At 39.7% G+C, this 18572-nt stretch overlaps 1 protein-coding gene across 2 annotated transcripts in view; it reads right to left on the bottom strand.

Annotated features, from left to right (window-relative positions):
* Positions 1-18572, bottom strand: part of CUNH11orf49 (chromosome unknown C11orf49 homolog) — a 167291-nt gene that overhangs the window by 116189 nt on the left and 32530 nt on the right. For both annotated transcript variants that reach the window (XM_042676599.1, XM_042676598.1), the window contains exon 2: positions 8245-8347. In XM_042676599.1, coding sequence (XP_042532533.1) covers positions 8245-8347 — 103 coding nt within the window. The remainder of the gene's footprint in view (positions 1-8244; positions 8348-18572) is intronic.

The following is an 18572-nucleotide window of genomic DNA, read 5'->3' as shown; positions in this document are numbered from 1 at the left end:
ATTCAGAGTTGTGTGTGTACCTCATTGCCAGAGGGGTACTCAGGGAATTATCAGAGTGGAGGTAGACAGAATATGGCGGCTTAGACCAAGTAAAGATCCTTTATATTATTTATAGATTATATAAATCAAGTTATTTCTCTAAGGGGAGATACTTTAGTGTGAAGAATTATACTTAAGTTTTATACTAGGCAAACTACAAAAGCAGCTCCCATGAAAATAACAGTATGACTATGGGGTCATGAGAATTCTTATATCAACAGTGGAGTTCCTTCATTTCCTCTTATTCAACAGTTTTAAGACAAGTTTCTCTTGAGAAGGGAGGAAGTGGGGAAATTGAGTCCTTTCTGACTAGGGGAATCCAGGCCCAGTTATTACTTCTGTAACCTTTGACTCTGACTTCTGAATGAATGAATGGACCAGTGGGCTGTGAAATCGTTTTCTCAGATACCAGGTCAAGAGCTGCTAAGATGTTTTCCAGTAACCATACCATGAAGGGACTCAAGAAGAAGATGAATTCTAAGCTAATAGGCAGTTCCTTGGGTCTTCAATGATCTTCATTTTTTCAGCTTCAAAACAGATTCCAGCTGGGTTCCAGTTGCTCATACCTATAATCCTAGCTACTCAAGGGGCTGAGAACTGAGAATCTTGGAAACCAGCCAGGTCAGGAAAGTCTGTGAGACTATCTTTCACCACCGAAAAGCCAGAAGTGAAGCTGTGGCTCAAGTAGTAGAGTGCTAACATTGAGCAAAACTAGTATGGCTCCCTCTGCTATATGTATACCTCTGTCTCTGTCTGTCGGTCTCTCGCTCTCTCTCGCTCTCTCTCTCCACACACACACACACACACACACACACACACACACACACACACACATCCAGAATCCTCTATAGATATCACAAATGACAACAAAAATGTCTGGGCCAGTAATTGAAGACAATATTGCTTTAACTATAGATGAAATCTATTCCTGGCAATTTTCTGAGTCTGTGAGAATCCAGATGCTAACAATGAGAGATTGGTAATTTTCTGTTATAATGTGTTGACTCTAGCTAAGAACTACACTATGGAAAACAGGCAGGCAGGGCTGGCTTCAGGGAGAAGTACTACCCAGTTTGAAGAAGTCTATAATAGGATTAGTCACCGTTACTTCACCACACCACGTTTTGGCTCAAATGAATTATAAATGGAGAAAACATGGAGCTGGAGTGGCCCCGAGAAGTCTTAAGTGGATCTTCATTCAAAGCTATGAGTAGAGTTCAAAGGGATCAGAAAAGTTCTGGTTTGTTCTGTTTATTTTTTCTTTTTTCCTTGGGTACTAGGGATTGGATTCAAGGCCTCTTTACTTGTTAGGCAGGTACTTTTTTTTTTTTTTTTGTCGATCATATGGCTCCAACTCTGGACCTGGGTGCTGTCCCTCAGCTCTTCAGCTTAAGGCTAGCATCCTACCACTTGAGCCACAGCGCTACTTCCGGTTTTCTGGTGGTTTACTGGAAATAAGAATCTCATGGACTCTCCTGCCCAGGCTGGCTTTGAACTGCAATTCTCAGAGCTCAGCCTCCTGAGTAGCTAGGATTACAGGCCTCAGCCACCAGCGCCCGGCCAGGTACTCTTACTATTGAGCTACATTTCCAGTCTTCTTTTTGCATTGGTTATTTTGAGATAGGGTCTCACTTTTTGCCTAGACCTGCTCTTGGATCCTTCTACTTTATAATTGCTGCCATAGAGAGAATGACAGGTACATGCCACCATGCCCAGTTTCTTCCACTGAGATGTAGTCTCCTGACGATTTTGCCCAGACTGGTCTAGAACTGTCATCCTCACAATCTTAGTCTCCTGGGATGACAAGTGTGTGCCATAATACCCAGTTACTGGTTTGTGAAGGTGTTTAGTGACCCTTTTTTCCCCTGGGCTGGCCTCAAATCAAATTCTTCCTGATCTTACAGGCTAGGATTATAAGCATGAACCATTGTGCCTGGCTCTGATGTATGTCTTGTTGCCTCTGTTCTTCTGTTACTATGGATACAGGAAGAACCCAAACAACATCACTTAATGCTGGATGGAGGATAATTCTAAAGTATCTGCCAACTTTAGAACTGAGCATTGAAACCCTGATTGGTCTATATTATGTAGACAAGAAGCAGGTCATCTTTCATAGAACTTTGAGTTTTATGTAAGAAAATTTTGAAAAGAAAAAGAATTCATATTTTACTAAAGATCATGGATTATTTTCACTGGAGATATAATTTAAGAATATATATTGTGATATATATTATGATACATATTAAGATATATTTAAGAATATGAGGCTGGAATGTAGCTCAGTGGCAAAGTGCTTGCCTAGCAAGTACAATGTCCTGGGTTTGATCCCCAGTACCAAAAAAGAAAGAAGACCAAAAAAATGCAGTTAAGAAAAGAATATGCATGATTTGGATCTCATTTTTCCTCTCTCTAAGAGTAAATTAGTGGACTTATTCTAATCAAAACAATAAGAAAGAAAATTGATGTTAAAACTTTTTTTTTTTTTTTGGGTCCAGTTGTGGGGCCTGAACTCTGGGCCTGGGCGCTGTCCCTCAGCTCTTCAGCTCAAGGCTAGCGCTCTACCACTTGAGCCACAACGCCACTTCCGGCTTATTTCTTTTTGCTTATGTGGTGCTGAGGAATCGAACCCAGGGCCTCGAGCATGCAAGGCAAGCGCTCTACCACTGAGCCACCTTCCCAGCCCCTGTTAAAACTTTTTATAAGAAATCAAAGACCTTCAACTTCCAACTGAATTGGATGATTACTATGTCTCAGAATATTAATGTGCCTTTCTAAAAACTGACAAGTAAAGCTTGCCATCACCATACCTACAAATAACACAGGCCATTTCTCTCAGTACTTTATTACTCAAAACATCCAATCTGAGTAAGGCACAAGGGAGGCAACTACCTATAAAGTAGATTTCTAGAATATCAACTATTAAGGATCCTTCATTCTGAGTAGCAGCAAATAAAACCAATTATTTTTTTTCAACACAGATAGAACCAAAACTGACAAAGAGTAGATAAGTTACCCTCTGAATTAAGGTACTGATTCTCAAATGTCATCTCTTCCAATAGGGCTCAAATCACCTTGCTGTTTTCCCCCCCATTATGTTGTTATAGTTATCAGTTGTATAACCTTGAGAATGTTACTTTTATGTGCACCTCACAGTCTTGTGACAGTTCAATGATTTATGCTTAGAATAGTACCTCATACACAGCTCATATTATCATTATCAGTTTGTGTTTATTGACCATCTGTTTGTTTTTTTAACACTAGGTTCACGAGATACCTTGGTTTGTCTTGTTCCTTGATATATTCCTGTTACCTAGCACACAGAGGCACATCAAAGGTGCCCTAAAATAATTGCTAAATGATTGCAGTCCTGTTTTCATTCTTAAAATAAGCCTCTATCAATGAAGGCAAGCTGTGTACTTGTTTTTCTTATAGCTAAAATAGCCAAAATAGTCTTCATCAAAACTTCACCAACTAAAGACATCATTTAAAAAACAAAACAAAAAGATCATAAAAATTCCCTCCTAGGTCCAAAGACAAAGACCACAGAGTGTTACTGTTTTCAGTATTAGTATGTGGAAGTCAAGCTTTCTGATGCCACAGGATTGAAACTACCAATTTAGCCTGCAAAGAATGGTTCCCAACTCTGATAGGAATTCTCCCATTTCAGCTTGTTTTTCTCTCATCATTATTTTCCAATGATTTAAAAGCCATATTTCTCATTTTATCCTTACCACAAGAACCTAGTCACATTCAGCTGTGGTCTCTTAAGTCCCAGCTACTCCAGCTTTGTTTTCTTGGATATACATATGCAGAGGGCCTGACCCTGCAATGACTTGGTCTGTTCTTAGAATAGCACCTCTAAATATGAATGCCTTTCACTTTCTCCCGGTTGAAGGACAACACTCAGAGGTAGAGGTTAACACATAACTTTTAAGAAAATCCTTTGGGATTTGCTATCCTTCTTTCCAGTGTGTCCAGAGAAATACGATCTTCAGAGCAGACATCCACAGTGCTGCTCAGCTTCTATGTTTTATAGTTTATCTTAGATTTGCTGGAATAATCTATAAGGTGAGAGGGCGTAAGAGAGGAGAGAGGTAAGAGAGAAGGTGATCAGTAGAAAAGCTGCCCAGAAACAATTTCTGATAGTCTTTTTTCACTGTTTAATGGTAAATCAACCATCATTTTCAGTGTTCAAAAAGGCATAAATTTAAAACTATGAGATAGAAGTGTATATTGAACATATTTTTAAAAAATCATGCTCCCTGTTACTTAGAGGCAACTCTAATTGTGTCCACCCAGGAGCCAATGCTAGACAATTAAAATGCAATGAACTGAGGTCATGGTCTTCAGACAGTGCTATAATTCTTGAAGTACAGTTCATATGGAGAATTCAAGAATAGTAGAGCCGGGTGCTGGTGGCTCACGCCTGTAATCCTAGCTACTCAGGAGGCTGAGATCTGAGGATCACGGTTCAAAGCCAGCCCGGGCAAGAGAGACCATGAGACTCCTATCTCCAATAAACCACCAGAAAACCGGAAGTGGCGCTGCAGCTCAAGTGGTAGAGCGTTTGCCTTGAGCTGAAGAGCTGAGGGACAGTGCCCAGGCCCAGAGTTCAAGCCCCACGACCAACAAAAAAAAAAAAAAAAAGAATAGTAGAAATTCCAGCTATCAGGGACCTCAGTATGTTATTAGAGTAGGCCTTGAGCAAAATTAGGCAGTAAAGTACCTTGGAGCCAGTAGAGAACAGTGTGGTCTTTTCAATACTGCAGACAATGCTTGATTCCAAATTCTGATACTTATTAGCTGTGGAAGCTTGAAGCACTGTTACCCTTTACATTCAGAAGCTTCAGTTTCCTCATTTTTAGTAAAATAGCTCATCATATCTAGGCTTCAATGAATTATAGTATAAGAAACACAATATAAATTTAATAAAAACTCATCATAATCATTGTATTATTAATATTAGCATGTAAGGTTTTATTAAACCCATTTCATAGATGAGATGACTGAGGCCCAGATTTCAGAAATCTGCCCAAGGCTACAGAGGACTTGATTAAAGAGCTCTTTTTCATCCTTCTTTCCATTTCATGCTTCTCTCATTTATGAGTCCTTACAACTTGAGGCCTGAAAGAAGGATTTTCATTAGATCAAACAAATTCACAAAATAAAATCAGAAGCTTCTATTATTCAGGTCTCCTTTCTATAAAATACTATCAAATATACTATAAAATATTCTATCACAAGTAACTTCGAATACTTTTCATCTTGTCACATTGGCTACACATCTAAGTCTTTAAAATATGTTTCTTGGAGTTTTGATGCTGGTTCACTTTTCCCTTCTCAAAACAACTTCCTCAGGCCAATCTGATGTTTCAGAGTTATAGAAGTGTTAGGTATGTGCCACTCATGCTTATTATGTAATTTTTAGTTTCCTGAGTACAAGAAACAACTTACTTAGCAACTAGATTTCTATCAGTGCTATGAAAAATCTGTTTTTTTGTTGTGTTTTTTTCCCTAACAGTATATTGGGAGCTGGGCTATAGTTCAGTGGCAAAGCACTTGCCTAGCAAGTGCAATGTCCTGGGTTCAGTCACGAGTACCAAAAAAAGAAAAGACAAAAAAAAAAAAATGCTGCCTGGTGCTGGTGGCTCACACCCATAATCCTAGCTACTTAGGAGGCTGAGATCTGAGGATCATGGTTCAAAGCCAACCCAGGCAGGAAAATCCATGAGACTCATCTCCACCAGAAAACGGAAGTGACACTGGCTCAAGTGATAGAGCACTAGCCTTGAGCTGAAGAGCTGAGGGACAGCTGAGTTCAAGCCCCACGACTAACAAAAACAAAACAATACACCCAAACAGCATATTTGTAGATAAAAAGCTACCTAGAGTCAATAGCATTTTGAAACAATTCTAAGACTTACTGCTGAGTTCTGTATCAGTTACACAGGCCAGAATAGGCATGTTACACAACTTCTTAAATGGAAAAATATGGAGATTTGTCTCTCTCTCATACACACACACACACACACACACACACACAGAGCAACAGAAGAATATAAGAAAACCTGACATGTAGTATATGCTAATAAGCATCACACAACAGGGATGATGGGAAAACATATAAAGAAGAAATGACTCTACCTTCAAGGAACCAGTATAACACAGAAAAGACTTAGAAAGAAGATGGGGGTAGGAGGGTAAAAAAATTTAAAGCCAGAATGAAGCATTAACCCCAGAAGAGTCATATTTCACTTGGCAAGAAGCCTCTAGAGTACCAGTACAGATTAAATGACCTAGAAATTTGACCCATAGGCTTGTTGGTCCTGTAAAAGCATGCAAGGCTATTCAATCTCAGACTTTATTCCTTGGTCCACCTCATTTGCTTTGGCCCAGCCATGAAAACAAGAACATGAGATTCCATTCTCTACTTCATCCTCCTTTAGAAGACTAATTCTTCAACCAGAAAATCTGTTTTTCCCAAGAACCTAAAATTCCAACCCATAAGAACACTAGATTTTATTTACAAGAACTCTCACTCAGCAAAAGAGCTAGGGAGAGTCAAGTTTTCCTTTAACAGCAACTCAAGTTAAGGATATCAGAATAGCTGTCTGATCTGGAAGGAACATCTGTAGAACAGACAGGAGGTGGGGATAACTCTATCTTCAAGACAGATAGACTTTAGTTCATGATTAAAACAAAACCTGTAAGAGATTGCTCTTCCATTTTTAAAATGTTCCCACGAAATCAGAAAAAAAGGAAAGAAAATCCAAGTAAACATATGTGATGACATTTTATTAATAATGACAATGCTTTGTATTTCTTTAGCACATCCTTTCCATGAAGACTAAGGTGTTTAAAAGTGATGATCTCATTACCTAAAAAAAAGTTCAATGACATTCCTGAAGGAGCAATCATTTTGACTCCTATATACCCTACTGGATACTTTTTACTGAAGCATGACCTTTTAAAAAGATCTGTGAAGCCAGATGCTGGTGGCTCATGCCTGTAATCCTAGTTATTCAGGAGGCTGAGATCTGAGGACTGTGGTTCAAAGCCAGCCTGGGAAGGAAAGTCCATGATTCTCTTACATCCAATAAACCACCAGAAAATTGAAAGTGGAGCTGTGGCTCAAGTGGTACAGTGCTAGACTTGAGCTAAAGAGCTGAGGGACAGTGCCGAGGCCCAGAGTTCAAGACCCACAACCGACAAAAAAAAGAAAGAGAAAAAAAGAAACAAAAAAGAAAAGAGTATTTCTAGGAGGTATATGTTCTCTTATTTTATTTCTGTACTTATTTGTTTGTTTGTTTTTGTCATGAAGCTTGAACTCTGGGCCTGGGCACTTTTCCTCAGCTCTTCAGCTCAAGGCTAGCATTCCACCACTTGAACCACAGTACCACTTCTGGTTTTCTGGTGGTTTATTGGAGATAAGAGTCTCATGGACTTTCTTGCCTGGCTTGGCTTTGAACCGTGATTCTTAGATGTCAGCTTCCTGATAAGCTAGGATTACAGGCATGAGCCACTGGCTCCTGGCTAGAAATACTCTTAAACTACCAAGTACACAAACTGCACAGGATCTGTATCCTAAACAGTTCCTTGAGGAAAAATCAGCCATGAAAAAAAAAATCAGACTAAATAATCACTAACCAAAGGAAATCAGAGTGAATACTTTGAATAAAGGATAAAGTTAAAACTTATAAGATGGGACAAGCGCTGGTGACTCCCACCTGTGATCCTAGCTACTTTGGAGGCCAAGATATGAGGATCATGGTTCAAAGCCAGCCTGGAGAGAAAAGTCCCCATGAGACTCTTACCTCTAATTAACCACTCAAAACCCAGAAATAGAGCTGTGGATCAAAGTGGTAGAGTGCTAGCCTTGAACCAAAGAGCTCAGGGTCAGTGCCCAGGCCCTGAGTTTAAGCCACAAGATTGACAAAAAAATATTCTAAGATGGACTGAATAAAACATATTTAATAGATCAAAAGGCAGCAGTTAGGCTCTGATAGACATGCCCACTTGGGGACCACATCACTGAACAACCTAGCTACACCAAAGGCATACTCTGAAACCGGTCAGGCAGACCTGAAGCAGCCCACCAAAAGTAAGCATTCATTGCCACTGCATAATAATCACCATCCTACCATATTCTTCACATGCCCTACCCTACTTCCACGTATCACTTTTGGGTTTGCCCTATGTACTTACTATTCAGTGAAGAACCTGGCAATGCCATACTGGTTAACATCTTCCCTGTTCTCTAGTAGTTGGCACACTGCATCCTCCATGTATGTGAGGACATGTCGCTGAGCTGCAAAGACAAAACAAGACAGAAAGAGAAAATGAGAAAGGAAAAAAGTGTTTTCACAATCCCAGTAAGAGGCCATGTTAGTCAATCAATGGGTTATCTCTGCCCTGGCAAGTGGACTGAAAGGCAAATCAAATTTGTCTTCAGTGAGCTATGACTCAAAGGCAGGACAGAAGATGATGAAGAGCATGACCTACTGCCATCTGACTGCCAGTCTCAATATCAAGAAGAGTTTTAATTCCCTTAGGGATATACCTACTGGCTCTTTCCTTACTCCTTCCATCCTTTACATGTCTCTGATTACAAAGATAAAGCAGTTTTTTCATTTAAAAAGTTCACAAAAAACATTTAAGGACTATGTCTTATATCTAAGTTATTAACCTTGGTAAATGCCAAGAGCTTGTAAACAATGGCTCAATTTTTACATGTATTTTTCTGCACTTGTTGTGCTTGAGAAATGTGTAGATCAATCATGGGTTTGTCAAAATAAGCCAGACACATAAAGAAGAGTATCACATGTTTTCTCCCATATATGCAAATTAAAAAAGAAAAGACTTGAAATTACAAGAGGGACTACTAAGAGAGTTAGGGGAAGAAGGAAATGCGGAGAGGGTAGAGGAACAGAGATTAATGCATGATATATACATGTACTGAGATGTCAAAGTAAACAACTCATTTGTGCAATTAACCAAATAATATGTGTTAATAACTGGAATTTTGAAACTTTAAATTAATAGGCGTCTAATAATGGGAATATTAGATAGACCTGGGTTTGAATCATGGCTGTCTATTGTAGCTTAATCATGGATAGTTATTTAATCTACAGATTTTTTTTCTTGTTTGTCAAGTGTGGAAAGCCATATCACTTAATTCTACCCAATCAACTTAACTCTTTGATCACAAGAGGCCCTGTTAAAAAATGGAGATGTGGGGCTGGGAAGGTGGCTCAGTGGTAGAGCACTTGCCTTGCACGCGTGAGGCCCTGGGTTCGATTCCCCAGCACCACATAAGCAAAAAGAAATAAGCCGGAAGTGGCACTATGGCTCAAGTGGTAGAGCGCTAGCCTTGAGCTGAAGAGCTGAGGGACAGCGCCCAGGCCCAGAATTCAGGCTCCATGACCAGACCCAAAAAAAAAAAAAAATGGAGATATGCGTGTGTGTGTGTGTGCGCGCGCACACGTGTGCATGTGCATGCGCAGCTAGAGCCAGTACTGAGGCTTAAACTCAGAGCCTTGAACTCTTGCTCAGCCTTTTGCTCACAGCTGATGATCTCACTTAAGCCACATCTCCAATTCCAGCTTTTTGCTTGTTAGTTGGAGATAACAGTTTCTCAGATTTGACTGCCTGGACTAACTCAAACCATGATCCCCAGTTTTCTGAGTAGCTACAATTATAAACATGAGCCACAAGTGCCTGGTCTAAAATTTGTAATCTGGCACCATTCTAGATTGAGTTAATCTAGAATTTCTAACTGGAACCCAGTACTTTTTTTAATGAGTACCTTTGGAGTTTCTTGTATATTCTGAAGTTTAAGAAAAACTTCTTGAGGAGGGGAAAGGTGGGGAAGATGGGAAGGGATAGGAAGGGGAAACAAAGGAGGAGGCAACAATGCTTGATAAGAAATGTAGTCATTATCTTGTCCATGTAATTGTAACTCCTCTGTATGGTATTTTCACAATTAAAAATAAATAAATAAAATAAAAATACAAAAAAAAAAAAAGAAAGAAAAAAACTGCTTGAGCACTTGGGCTTTGCAGTTCATTCCCAGACCTACCATTTTCTACTGTGACCTTGAGCAAATTCTCCTTCAAGCCTATTTCCTCTGTGAAATGTGTGGACGATAATATGGCTTGCTAACTGTCCCAGCTGAAAAATTAAAATAATGAATGTAAACTTCCACAATGCCCAGTGCATTATAAATGCTTGTTGTATTTCCTTAAAAGTCTTGGGATTGGGGATTTAGCTCAGTGGAAGAGCACTTGCCTGACAAGTGCAAGGCCCTGAGTTCAGTCCACAGCTCTAGGGGGAAAAAAAAAAAAGGTATAAGAGTCTTCCCTCCTGTGAGTTTTATCTTTAGGTATGATAATGGCATGATAGCACATTTACAGAGAAAAATGCAGCAAAATATTCCCTTCTGGAGTGAGAACCAAATTCCTCAAATAATGAATATACTGCCCCAAATCAATTTGAAGAAGTTGCTGTCAAAGTGGACATTTCCTTGTTCCCAGGCTCACTCATTTGAGCATTTGAGGAAATGCTCAAAATTTATAAAAATGGATGCTAAGGATTGAACCCAGGGTACCTTGCCTGTGCTAGGCCTTGACCCTCAACTCCTAATAGATGCTTCAAAAAACCATTCCTGATCCTCGTAGTTTAGTAAAGTTCATAAAATAAGTAAGTTTCTCTACCAAGCTAAGCTCAATGAGTTTCCAGCTCACAACAGTAATTGTGGTGACCCTAGGATTTCACCATGTACGTATCAACCTGAGGGCCAGAAGAGTAACATGTTTACATTCCATGACTGTCCCATCTATACAAAGAGTGCTTCCAAGATTAGCAACTGTCTAGCATTGCGCTCTTCACACAGCCCACCCCACCCACAAAAGATGTGAAAACATCCTCTTGAGTAGTTTTTGTTTTGTTTTCATCAGTCATGGGGCTTGAACTCTGGGCCTGGGCTCTGTCCCTCAGCTCTTCAGCTAAAGGTTAGCATTCCACCACTTGAGCCACAGCACCACTTCCAGTTTTCTGGTGGTTTATTGGAGATAAAGAGTCTCACTGACTTTCCTGCCTGGGCTGGCTTTGAACCTCCATCCTCAGATATCAGCCTCCTGAGTAACTAGGATCACAGGCATGAGCCACTGGTGCCCAGCCTATCCTCTGAGTAGTTATCCCACCAAAAAATCACCTTTCTAAAAAATGGCCAGAACTGGAAGCTAAGGGTGTAGCTCAGTGGTGGGTTTGTGCTTAGTCTGTGTAAGGCCTCCAGTTAAACCTCCAGCATAAAAAAAAGGTGGTGGGGGGAGGGGTAGGAGAAAGAGAAAGGAGGGAGGAAAAGGAGAGGGAGAAAAGGAGGGAAGGCTAAAACTGAGAGTAAAGCTATAAGTAAATACACATCAATTTCTGACATTAACTTTTCCCAAATACCAATAACCAAAACGAAGTCGTTAACTAAGTCTAAACTAAAGTGGAAAGAAAACTATGCCATAACAATGTTAAAATCAGCTATATTTCCACCTTTGCATTCTCCTTCCTTTCTTCTACCCACTTTCACTGATCTTACAAAGACTTCTTCCCAAGGTGATGTGGCCTTTTGATGACTTTCCTCTACCTAAAGCTAGTACAAGATTTTTTTTTTTTTCCTTTGATGGTGGAAATGAAAGAAATCAACTGAGAAGCAAACCTGTTGCTTCTTCTCCCTAGCTCCAGGGACTAAAGTCAATATAAAATTCCTTTACACAGGAAATGTTTTCAGAGTAGTTAGATCAAAGTACTTTTGTCCTCTTAGGAGCAAAGAGAAAAAGACAAATTTTTTCGAAAGATTTCACATTGAAAAAGGGAAACAGAAAATTAGAGAAGCAAATCTATTAAACATTCACCTGCCAGACAGATATTTAGATTACTGGATATAAAGAACAAGTACCATTTTTGATCCCCTGTGCAATTTACTGCACATTAGATAGCGTGCTAATTGTTTTATATGCATTGTTTTTCTTAACTTTGACAACAATCCTATGAGAAATGTTTCTATATTTCTATTTTTAAAATAAGATAACAGAGGGGCTTGGAAGGTGGCTCAGTGGTAGAGTGCTTGCCTTGCATGCATGAGGCCCTGGGTTCAATTCCTCAGCACCACATAAGCAAAAAGAAAAAAGCCAGAAGTGGCGCTGTGGCTCAAAGTGGTAGAGCACTAGCCTTGAGCTGAAGAGCTGAGGGACAGCGCCCAGGCCCAGAGTTCAGGCCCCACGCCCGGCCCCCCCCCCCCCCAAAAAAAAGATAACAGAATTTACTTGTTCAAGATTACATAGCTAGTAGTAATATCAGCAAAGATTCAAACCAAGATCTGATTCAAGAATCTATGCTTCTTAACACGTGCCTTATTACTAACACTTTATTATCAGTTATCAGTTTATTTTACTTAAGCACAAAGGCAGATTAACAGTAAAATCACCTGAGAGATGTGGTCCATTTGTGTCTATGTGAATCATGTGTACGCCTTTATGCCTGTGTGTGCATGCCATGTGTGAGCATGCACGTGTGTCATCTTTATGTCCTGTCCACAGCTGCATGCCAATCAGCATTTGTGGGAAGTTATAACTTGTCTCCAAATTTCAAAGTTTCTTACACAGAACCACCCTACCACAAGTATTTACCCCGCCCATTCCCAGTTCCACAAAGTGAAAACAGAAAGCTCTGCTGCTCTTTTTATCTGTGAATGAAGGGAAAAAGCTAAGGACAGAGATAGGGAAAGCCTCCTCCAGGTGAGAACTGTTCACCAGCCAACAGCCAAGTATAAAACTCTCCCTATTGGCTGCTCCTTAGTAGGTTCCTTCTTTTGCAGCTCTTATCAGCCCAGTGTTTGCTCTGTAGTTAAGTGTCCCGCCCACCCCTGGAAAACCTTCACAGTTTATCAAACTTCAATGAGACTGAAGTTCAAAGCTCTTGCTTGGCAATAAAACATGGAGACTGTTGTCTTATATTATTTTCAAAATGCAAAGGAATAAGCCTTAATTTATGTGAATGATTAAAGAATTAAACCACACACCTGCACCCCTGGAGGGCAAAGATATCTGGGCACCTTAGCTGCCTTCTTGAAAAGGAAAAGCATTTAAGACTGGCTTTTCCGCTTCTGCTTAGCCGTGATTTCCACGCCATGATCAGGATTAAGTCTTCCAGCATGTACCAATAAGGCTTTATTATCCTAACATCCTCACTAACCCAGCAGTGTGTGTCACACTCACATAGCATCATTATCTGAGATGAGCATGTACACCTTCATCCGGCTACACTGAAAAATACCTAAGAAAGACAAGATAAAAGTAAACACTACATGGTCCTTACAGGAACTGAGCATTAATAGCTTAATTAATAGCTTAATCTATATCACAGTCACTCTTCAGCCCCCCCCCCCCCCCCCCCAGTCCTGGGGCTTAAACTCTGGGCCTCTGCAAAGTCCCTGAGTTCTTTTTTTTTTTTTCTCAAATGCTCTACCAGTTGAGCCCCAGTGCTACTTCTGGCTTTTCCTGTGATTAATTGGAGGTAAGAGTTTCATGGAGTTTCCTGCCCAGGATGACTCTGAACTGAGATTCCAGATTTCAGCCTCCTGAGTAGCTAGGATTATAGGTGTGAGCCCCTGGTGGCCCAGCATTCACTCCTACTTTGAATTGAATATATTAAGAATATGACTGGCCAGGCGCTGGTGCCTCACGACTGTAATCCTAGCTACTCAGGAGGCTGAGATCTGAGGATCATGGCTTAAAGCCAACCTGAGCAGGAAAGTCCATGAGACCCTTATCTCCAATTAATCTCCAGAAAACTGGAAGTGGCGCTGTGGCTCAAAGTGGTAGAGCACTACCTTAAAGAGAAAAAGTTCACTTCAAGCTAGTGAACAGCCTGGACACCACCTAGGCCCTGAGTTCAAACCCTGCAACTGACAAAAAAGAAAAAAGAAAGAAAGAGAGAAAAAAGAAAAAGAAAAAAGGAATATATCTGAAAAGTTACATCTAAAGTCATTACATCTCAAGCCAGGCTCCTATGGCTCATAGCTGTTCTCCTAGCTACTTAGGAGGCTGAAACCCGAGGTTTGCATGAGACTATCAACTCCAATTAACAACTGGAAAACCAGAAGTGGATCTGTGGCTCAAGTGGTAGAGCACTGGGCTTGAGCAAAAAAAAAACCTCAAGGACACTCCCCAGGCTCTGAGTTCAAGCATAGGACCAGACTAAATAAGTTAGTACATATCAAGTTGTTACATGTAAAGTAACATCAGAAGTTGATACTTACCACACATATTGTTAGTATCATTTGATATGTGGCACTAAAATGTTACTAAGAAAGTAAGTAAACATTTGGTGCATACAAATGCTAACAAATGCTAACATTAATGATTATATTATTGTTGCCACATATTGACTATGAAAACAGCACAGTAATTCAAGACAATGGTAAAATAAATAAATTTTTAAAAATGAGCTCTTGAATCTAGGTCATCTGTATTTGAATCCTAGCTCTGAAACTGACTTTATACAAGTAATCTAATCTCTGCTCTTTCTGTAAAATTCAGGCAATAATAGCACCCACCATTAAGATTGTAGTAAAGATTAGAACCAACCTATGGGATAATCTTAGTGTGGTGCTTGACAAGAAGTGTTCAATAAATATTAGCCCCTTATCCACTTATTTAACATTCTATTCATCCAACCAAGAATGTTTACAGATTACACTCAAGCATTTCTAAGCAATTTTAAATTTTACACCTATAATAATACACATAATCATATACCCATATTAACTATAGCTTTTAAACTTGTGGGAAGCACTTATGAACTGCTAATTACTCAGGAGGCCTTAATTTATATAGGGAAAGTCCAAAATGATTTCCTTTTACTCTCTTCCCAAATATAAATACCATCAAAGTGCTGGCTGTTTATCTTGCAATTAAATGATAAGGAATCCCATTTGGAAGTTTTTGCTTGAGGGGTTTAGAATTTCCACCTACAACATTAGTTATGTCACTTTCGTCTTTTTAATTATTGTTTAATACAGTCTCATATTAAAATAAACAAATCTCACTGGAAAAATATTCATATGAGTTACTATATGTGTTATCAAGGGGCACACAAGAGCAACAGACACATTCTAGTCTCTGAGGTCTCTTTGATTCAGATGATAGCTGGCATGTATAAATGTCAAGATGAATTAAAATTATTTTCTAAGATAAGAAAAGTAAGCCTGTTACAACACCCTCTCATGTAAACTGCTTAGCAGTTCCCATTTCATTATCATTTATAAATCACTAATATTGCATTTGCTCTCATGAGGTACAAATAACATAGATTAATGGTTTAAAAAGTTATGAAACCTCTAAAATTAATTATTTACATCCTCCATCTTTCCTGGGATATCCTAGCCCTAGGATACAGTGCATTCTGGTGAAGCATGTTATCATTCATACAAGACCATCTTGATCTTAGACCACGCTAGACCAATCTCTCTTCAACCAAAGGGGGTGGGAAAAGTAGCACATTTCATTCTTACACAACCCAATGAAGTAGGAAATATGCTTTTTTTGAAGCTCAGAAGGTTAAGAAATCTGCCAAAATCTAAGTAAATGACTGAGCTAGAACTCAAACTCAGTGTGACTCCAAAGCTAATGTCCTTCCCTTAGACCCCACTGTCTCACAAAAACAGCAAATAGGGCTGGGAAGATGGCTCAGTGGTAGAGCGCTTGCCTTGCATGCATGAGGCCCTGGGTTCGATTCCTCAGCACCACATAAGCAAAAAGAAAAAAGCCGGGAGGGGCGCTGTGGCTCAAGTGGTAGAGCGCTAGCCTTGAGCTGAAGAGCTGAGGGACAGCGCCCAGGCCCAGAGTTCAGACCCCATGACCGGACCCAAAAAAAAAACACAAAAAAAAACAGCAAATAAAAGTATTTCTACTTAAATGAATTATCTAGAATTTGCTGCTTTTGATGCAATACTAGAAAAACTTAAATAAGTAAATCAAAGTAGCTAAGATCTTTAGTTAAATTTTAACAAAAGTTTATAAAATTCCACGTATTACTATTTTCCATTCTAACTATATTTAAAAGTTCATAGGTAATAATAACTTTGATTTTTTTTTCTTGGCTGGTTGTGGGGCTTGAATTCTGGGCCTGGGCCCTGACCCTCAACTCTTCAGCTCAAGATGAGTGCTCTACCACTTAAGCCGCAGCGCCACTTCAGGTAGTAATAATTTAGAATAGTTTGAGATGTATACTTTCAAAAACTCATTGTGTGTGAGTGAGGTTTGTTACTGCTGTAGTAGCTGTTGTTTTGTGCTGGTCCTCAGGCTTGAACTCAGAGCCTAGGTGCTATCCCTTTACTTCTTTTCTTTTGCTCAAGGATAGCACTCTACCACTTGAGCCACAGCTCCACTTCTGACTTTTGGGGTAGTTTATTGGAGTCTCATGGAATTTCCTGCCTGGGCTGGCTTCGATGATCCTCATATCTTAGCATGCTGAGTAGCTAGGACTACAGGAATGTACCACCTGCACCCAGTCATGAGCTTTTTTTGTTTGCTTGCTTTGTTTGTTTTTGCCAGTACAGGGGCTTGAACTCAATGTCTCAGGCTCACTGGATTGCTCATTATTGGAGCCACATGGCCATCCTGGCTTTTTGTTTGTATGCATGTGGGTCTTGGGACTTGAACTAGGTGCTGTCCTTGAGCTTTTTTGCTTAAGGTTAGCACTCTACCACTTGAGCCACAGCTCTACTTCTGGCTTCTTTGGTGGCTCTGGTGGCTTTTCTGGAGATAAAGAATCCACAACTTTCTTATCTGGGCTGGCTTGGAACCATTATCCTCAGATTGCAACCTCCTGAGAAACTAGGATTACAGGTGTGAGCCAGTGCCTGGCAATAACCTTTTAAAGGGCTGACAAGCAGCAGAGATAAGCTTTGAACTCAGGCCTTTGGTTTACATGACAGTGAGTACATGATATGACCATCTTTTTTTTTTTTTTGCTGGTCCTGGGGCCTGAACTCTGGACCTGGACACTGTCCCTCAGCTCTTCAGCTTAAGGCTAGTGCTCTACCACTTGAGCCACAGCGCCACTTTCAGCTTTTTCCGTTTATGTGGTGCTGAGGGCCTCAGGCATGCAAGGCAAGCACTCTACCACTGAGCCACCTTCCCAGCCCAATATGGTCATCTTTAAAAAGGTTTGCTAGCAGTCCATAGTGGTACACACATACCACCCTAACTACTTGGGAGGCTGAGGCAGGAGGCTAGTTTGATGCTAGCCTAGACAACATAAAGACTTTGCCTCAAAAAGGTAAAATTAAAAAAAAAAAAAAACAAAAAAAACCAGAATGGTGTCAGGTGCAGGTGGCTCAGGCCTGTAATCCTAACTACTCAGGAGGATGAGAGCTGAGGATCACAGTTCAATGTCAGCCTAGGCAGAAAAGTCCTCATGAGACTCTTTATCTCCAATTAACCACTCAAAAACTGGAAGTGGTGTGTGGCTCAAGTAGTAGAGTAATAGCCTTGAGCACAAAGAGGCTCAGGGACAGCTCCCAGGCCCTGAGTTCAAGTCCTACAACCGATAAGGAAAAAAAAACCAGAATGGCATATATCTAATAAAATTAACAAATTAAGGAAGACAAATTTACAAATTAAGGAAAGATCTTTTACATCAGTAGTTAATTACAAAATAGATAAAGTTTAGGCATTGCTTCTGTGACTACCAACTAGTCACACTCAAAAAGACAGGCCGGAGGCAAACAAAGCATTATACATACACTAACATTACCTGTGACAACCAGAAAACAAGAAGTGACTACAAAAATCTTCATTTGAGGATAAAAAACTAAAGTCTACTCCACTCAACTAAAAGAGATATTGTGTCAGTTAATAGCAATACAAAGCTGTGAACCTGGACATTCAGATGATTATTGATCAACCATTAATGCTCCCTCCTCTTTCCCTTTTCCTTCCAAAAACTTGTAATTTTTTTTAGGGGGGGAGGTATGTTAGTTAAAGTTAAGTACTAAAATCCTATTGCCTCAGTATTTCCAATCTAAATCTCATAATATAGAATTAGTAAGTTGGTGGCCTGAAATTTCAAATGCCAGAAACTACATATCTTTTTTTCAAGGAGGCTTTCACAGAGATTTAAAACTTACAGCATTCATCTAGCTGACCATAACAAAATGTACTTCCTGAAGCCCAGAAAAATCACAGTAGCACTTACAATCTAAGGGACAATAGAGAAACCAAATAATAATTGTCACGATAATAACTGCAAAAACAGTTACTTATGGGGCAGTAAAGTTATCAAATCAACTCATAAACATTCACAAAACTGTTTCCAGAAAGCACAGTTTTAAAAACAAGCCTGTAAAATGCTAACATGGAGTAGATTGTGTGCCACTTACAGTGGTAAGTCAGATAGGGAAATAGCTCCAGGGTGAAAATTGTGATACACACGTATCAAAAGTTGTAGCATTTGAAGGCACACTTTATAGATTATCATTA

This window comes from Dipodomys spectabilis, unplaced genomic scaffold, assembly GCF_019054845.1.
Source record: "Dipodomys spectabilis isolate Male_0828 unplaced genomic scaffold, ASM1905484v1 ptg000030l, whole genome shotgun sequence".
Taxonomy (NCBI): Eukaryota; Metazoa; Chordata; class Mammalia; order Rodentia; family Heteromyidae; genus Dipodomys; species Dipodomys spectabilis.
Note: the sequence above shows the minus strand (reverse complement) of the source record. Positions and strands in the feature narration are given on the sequence as shown.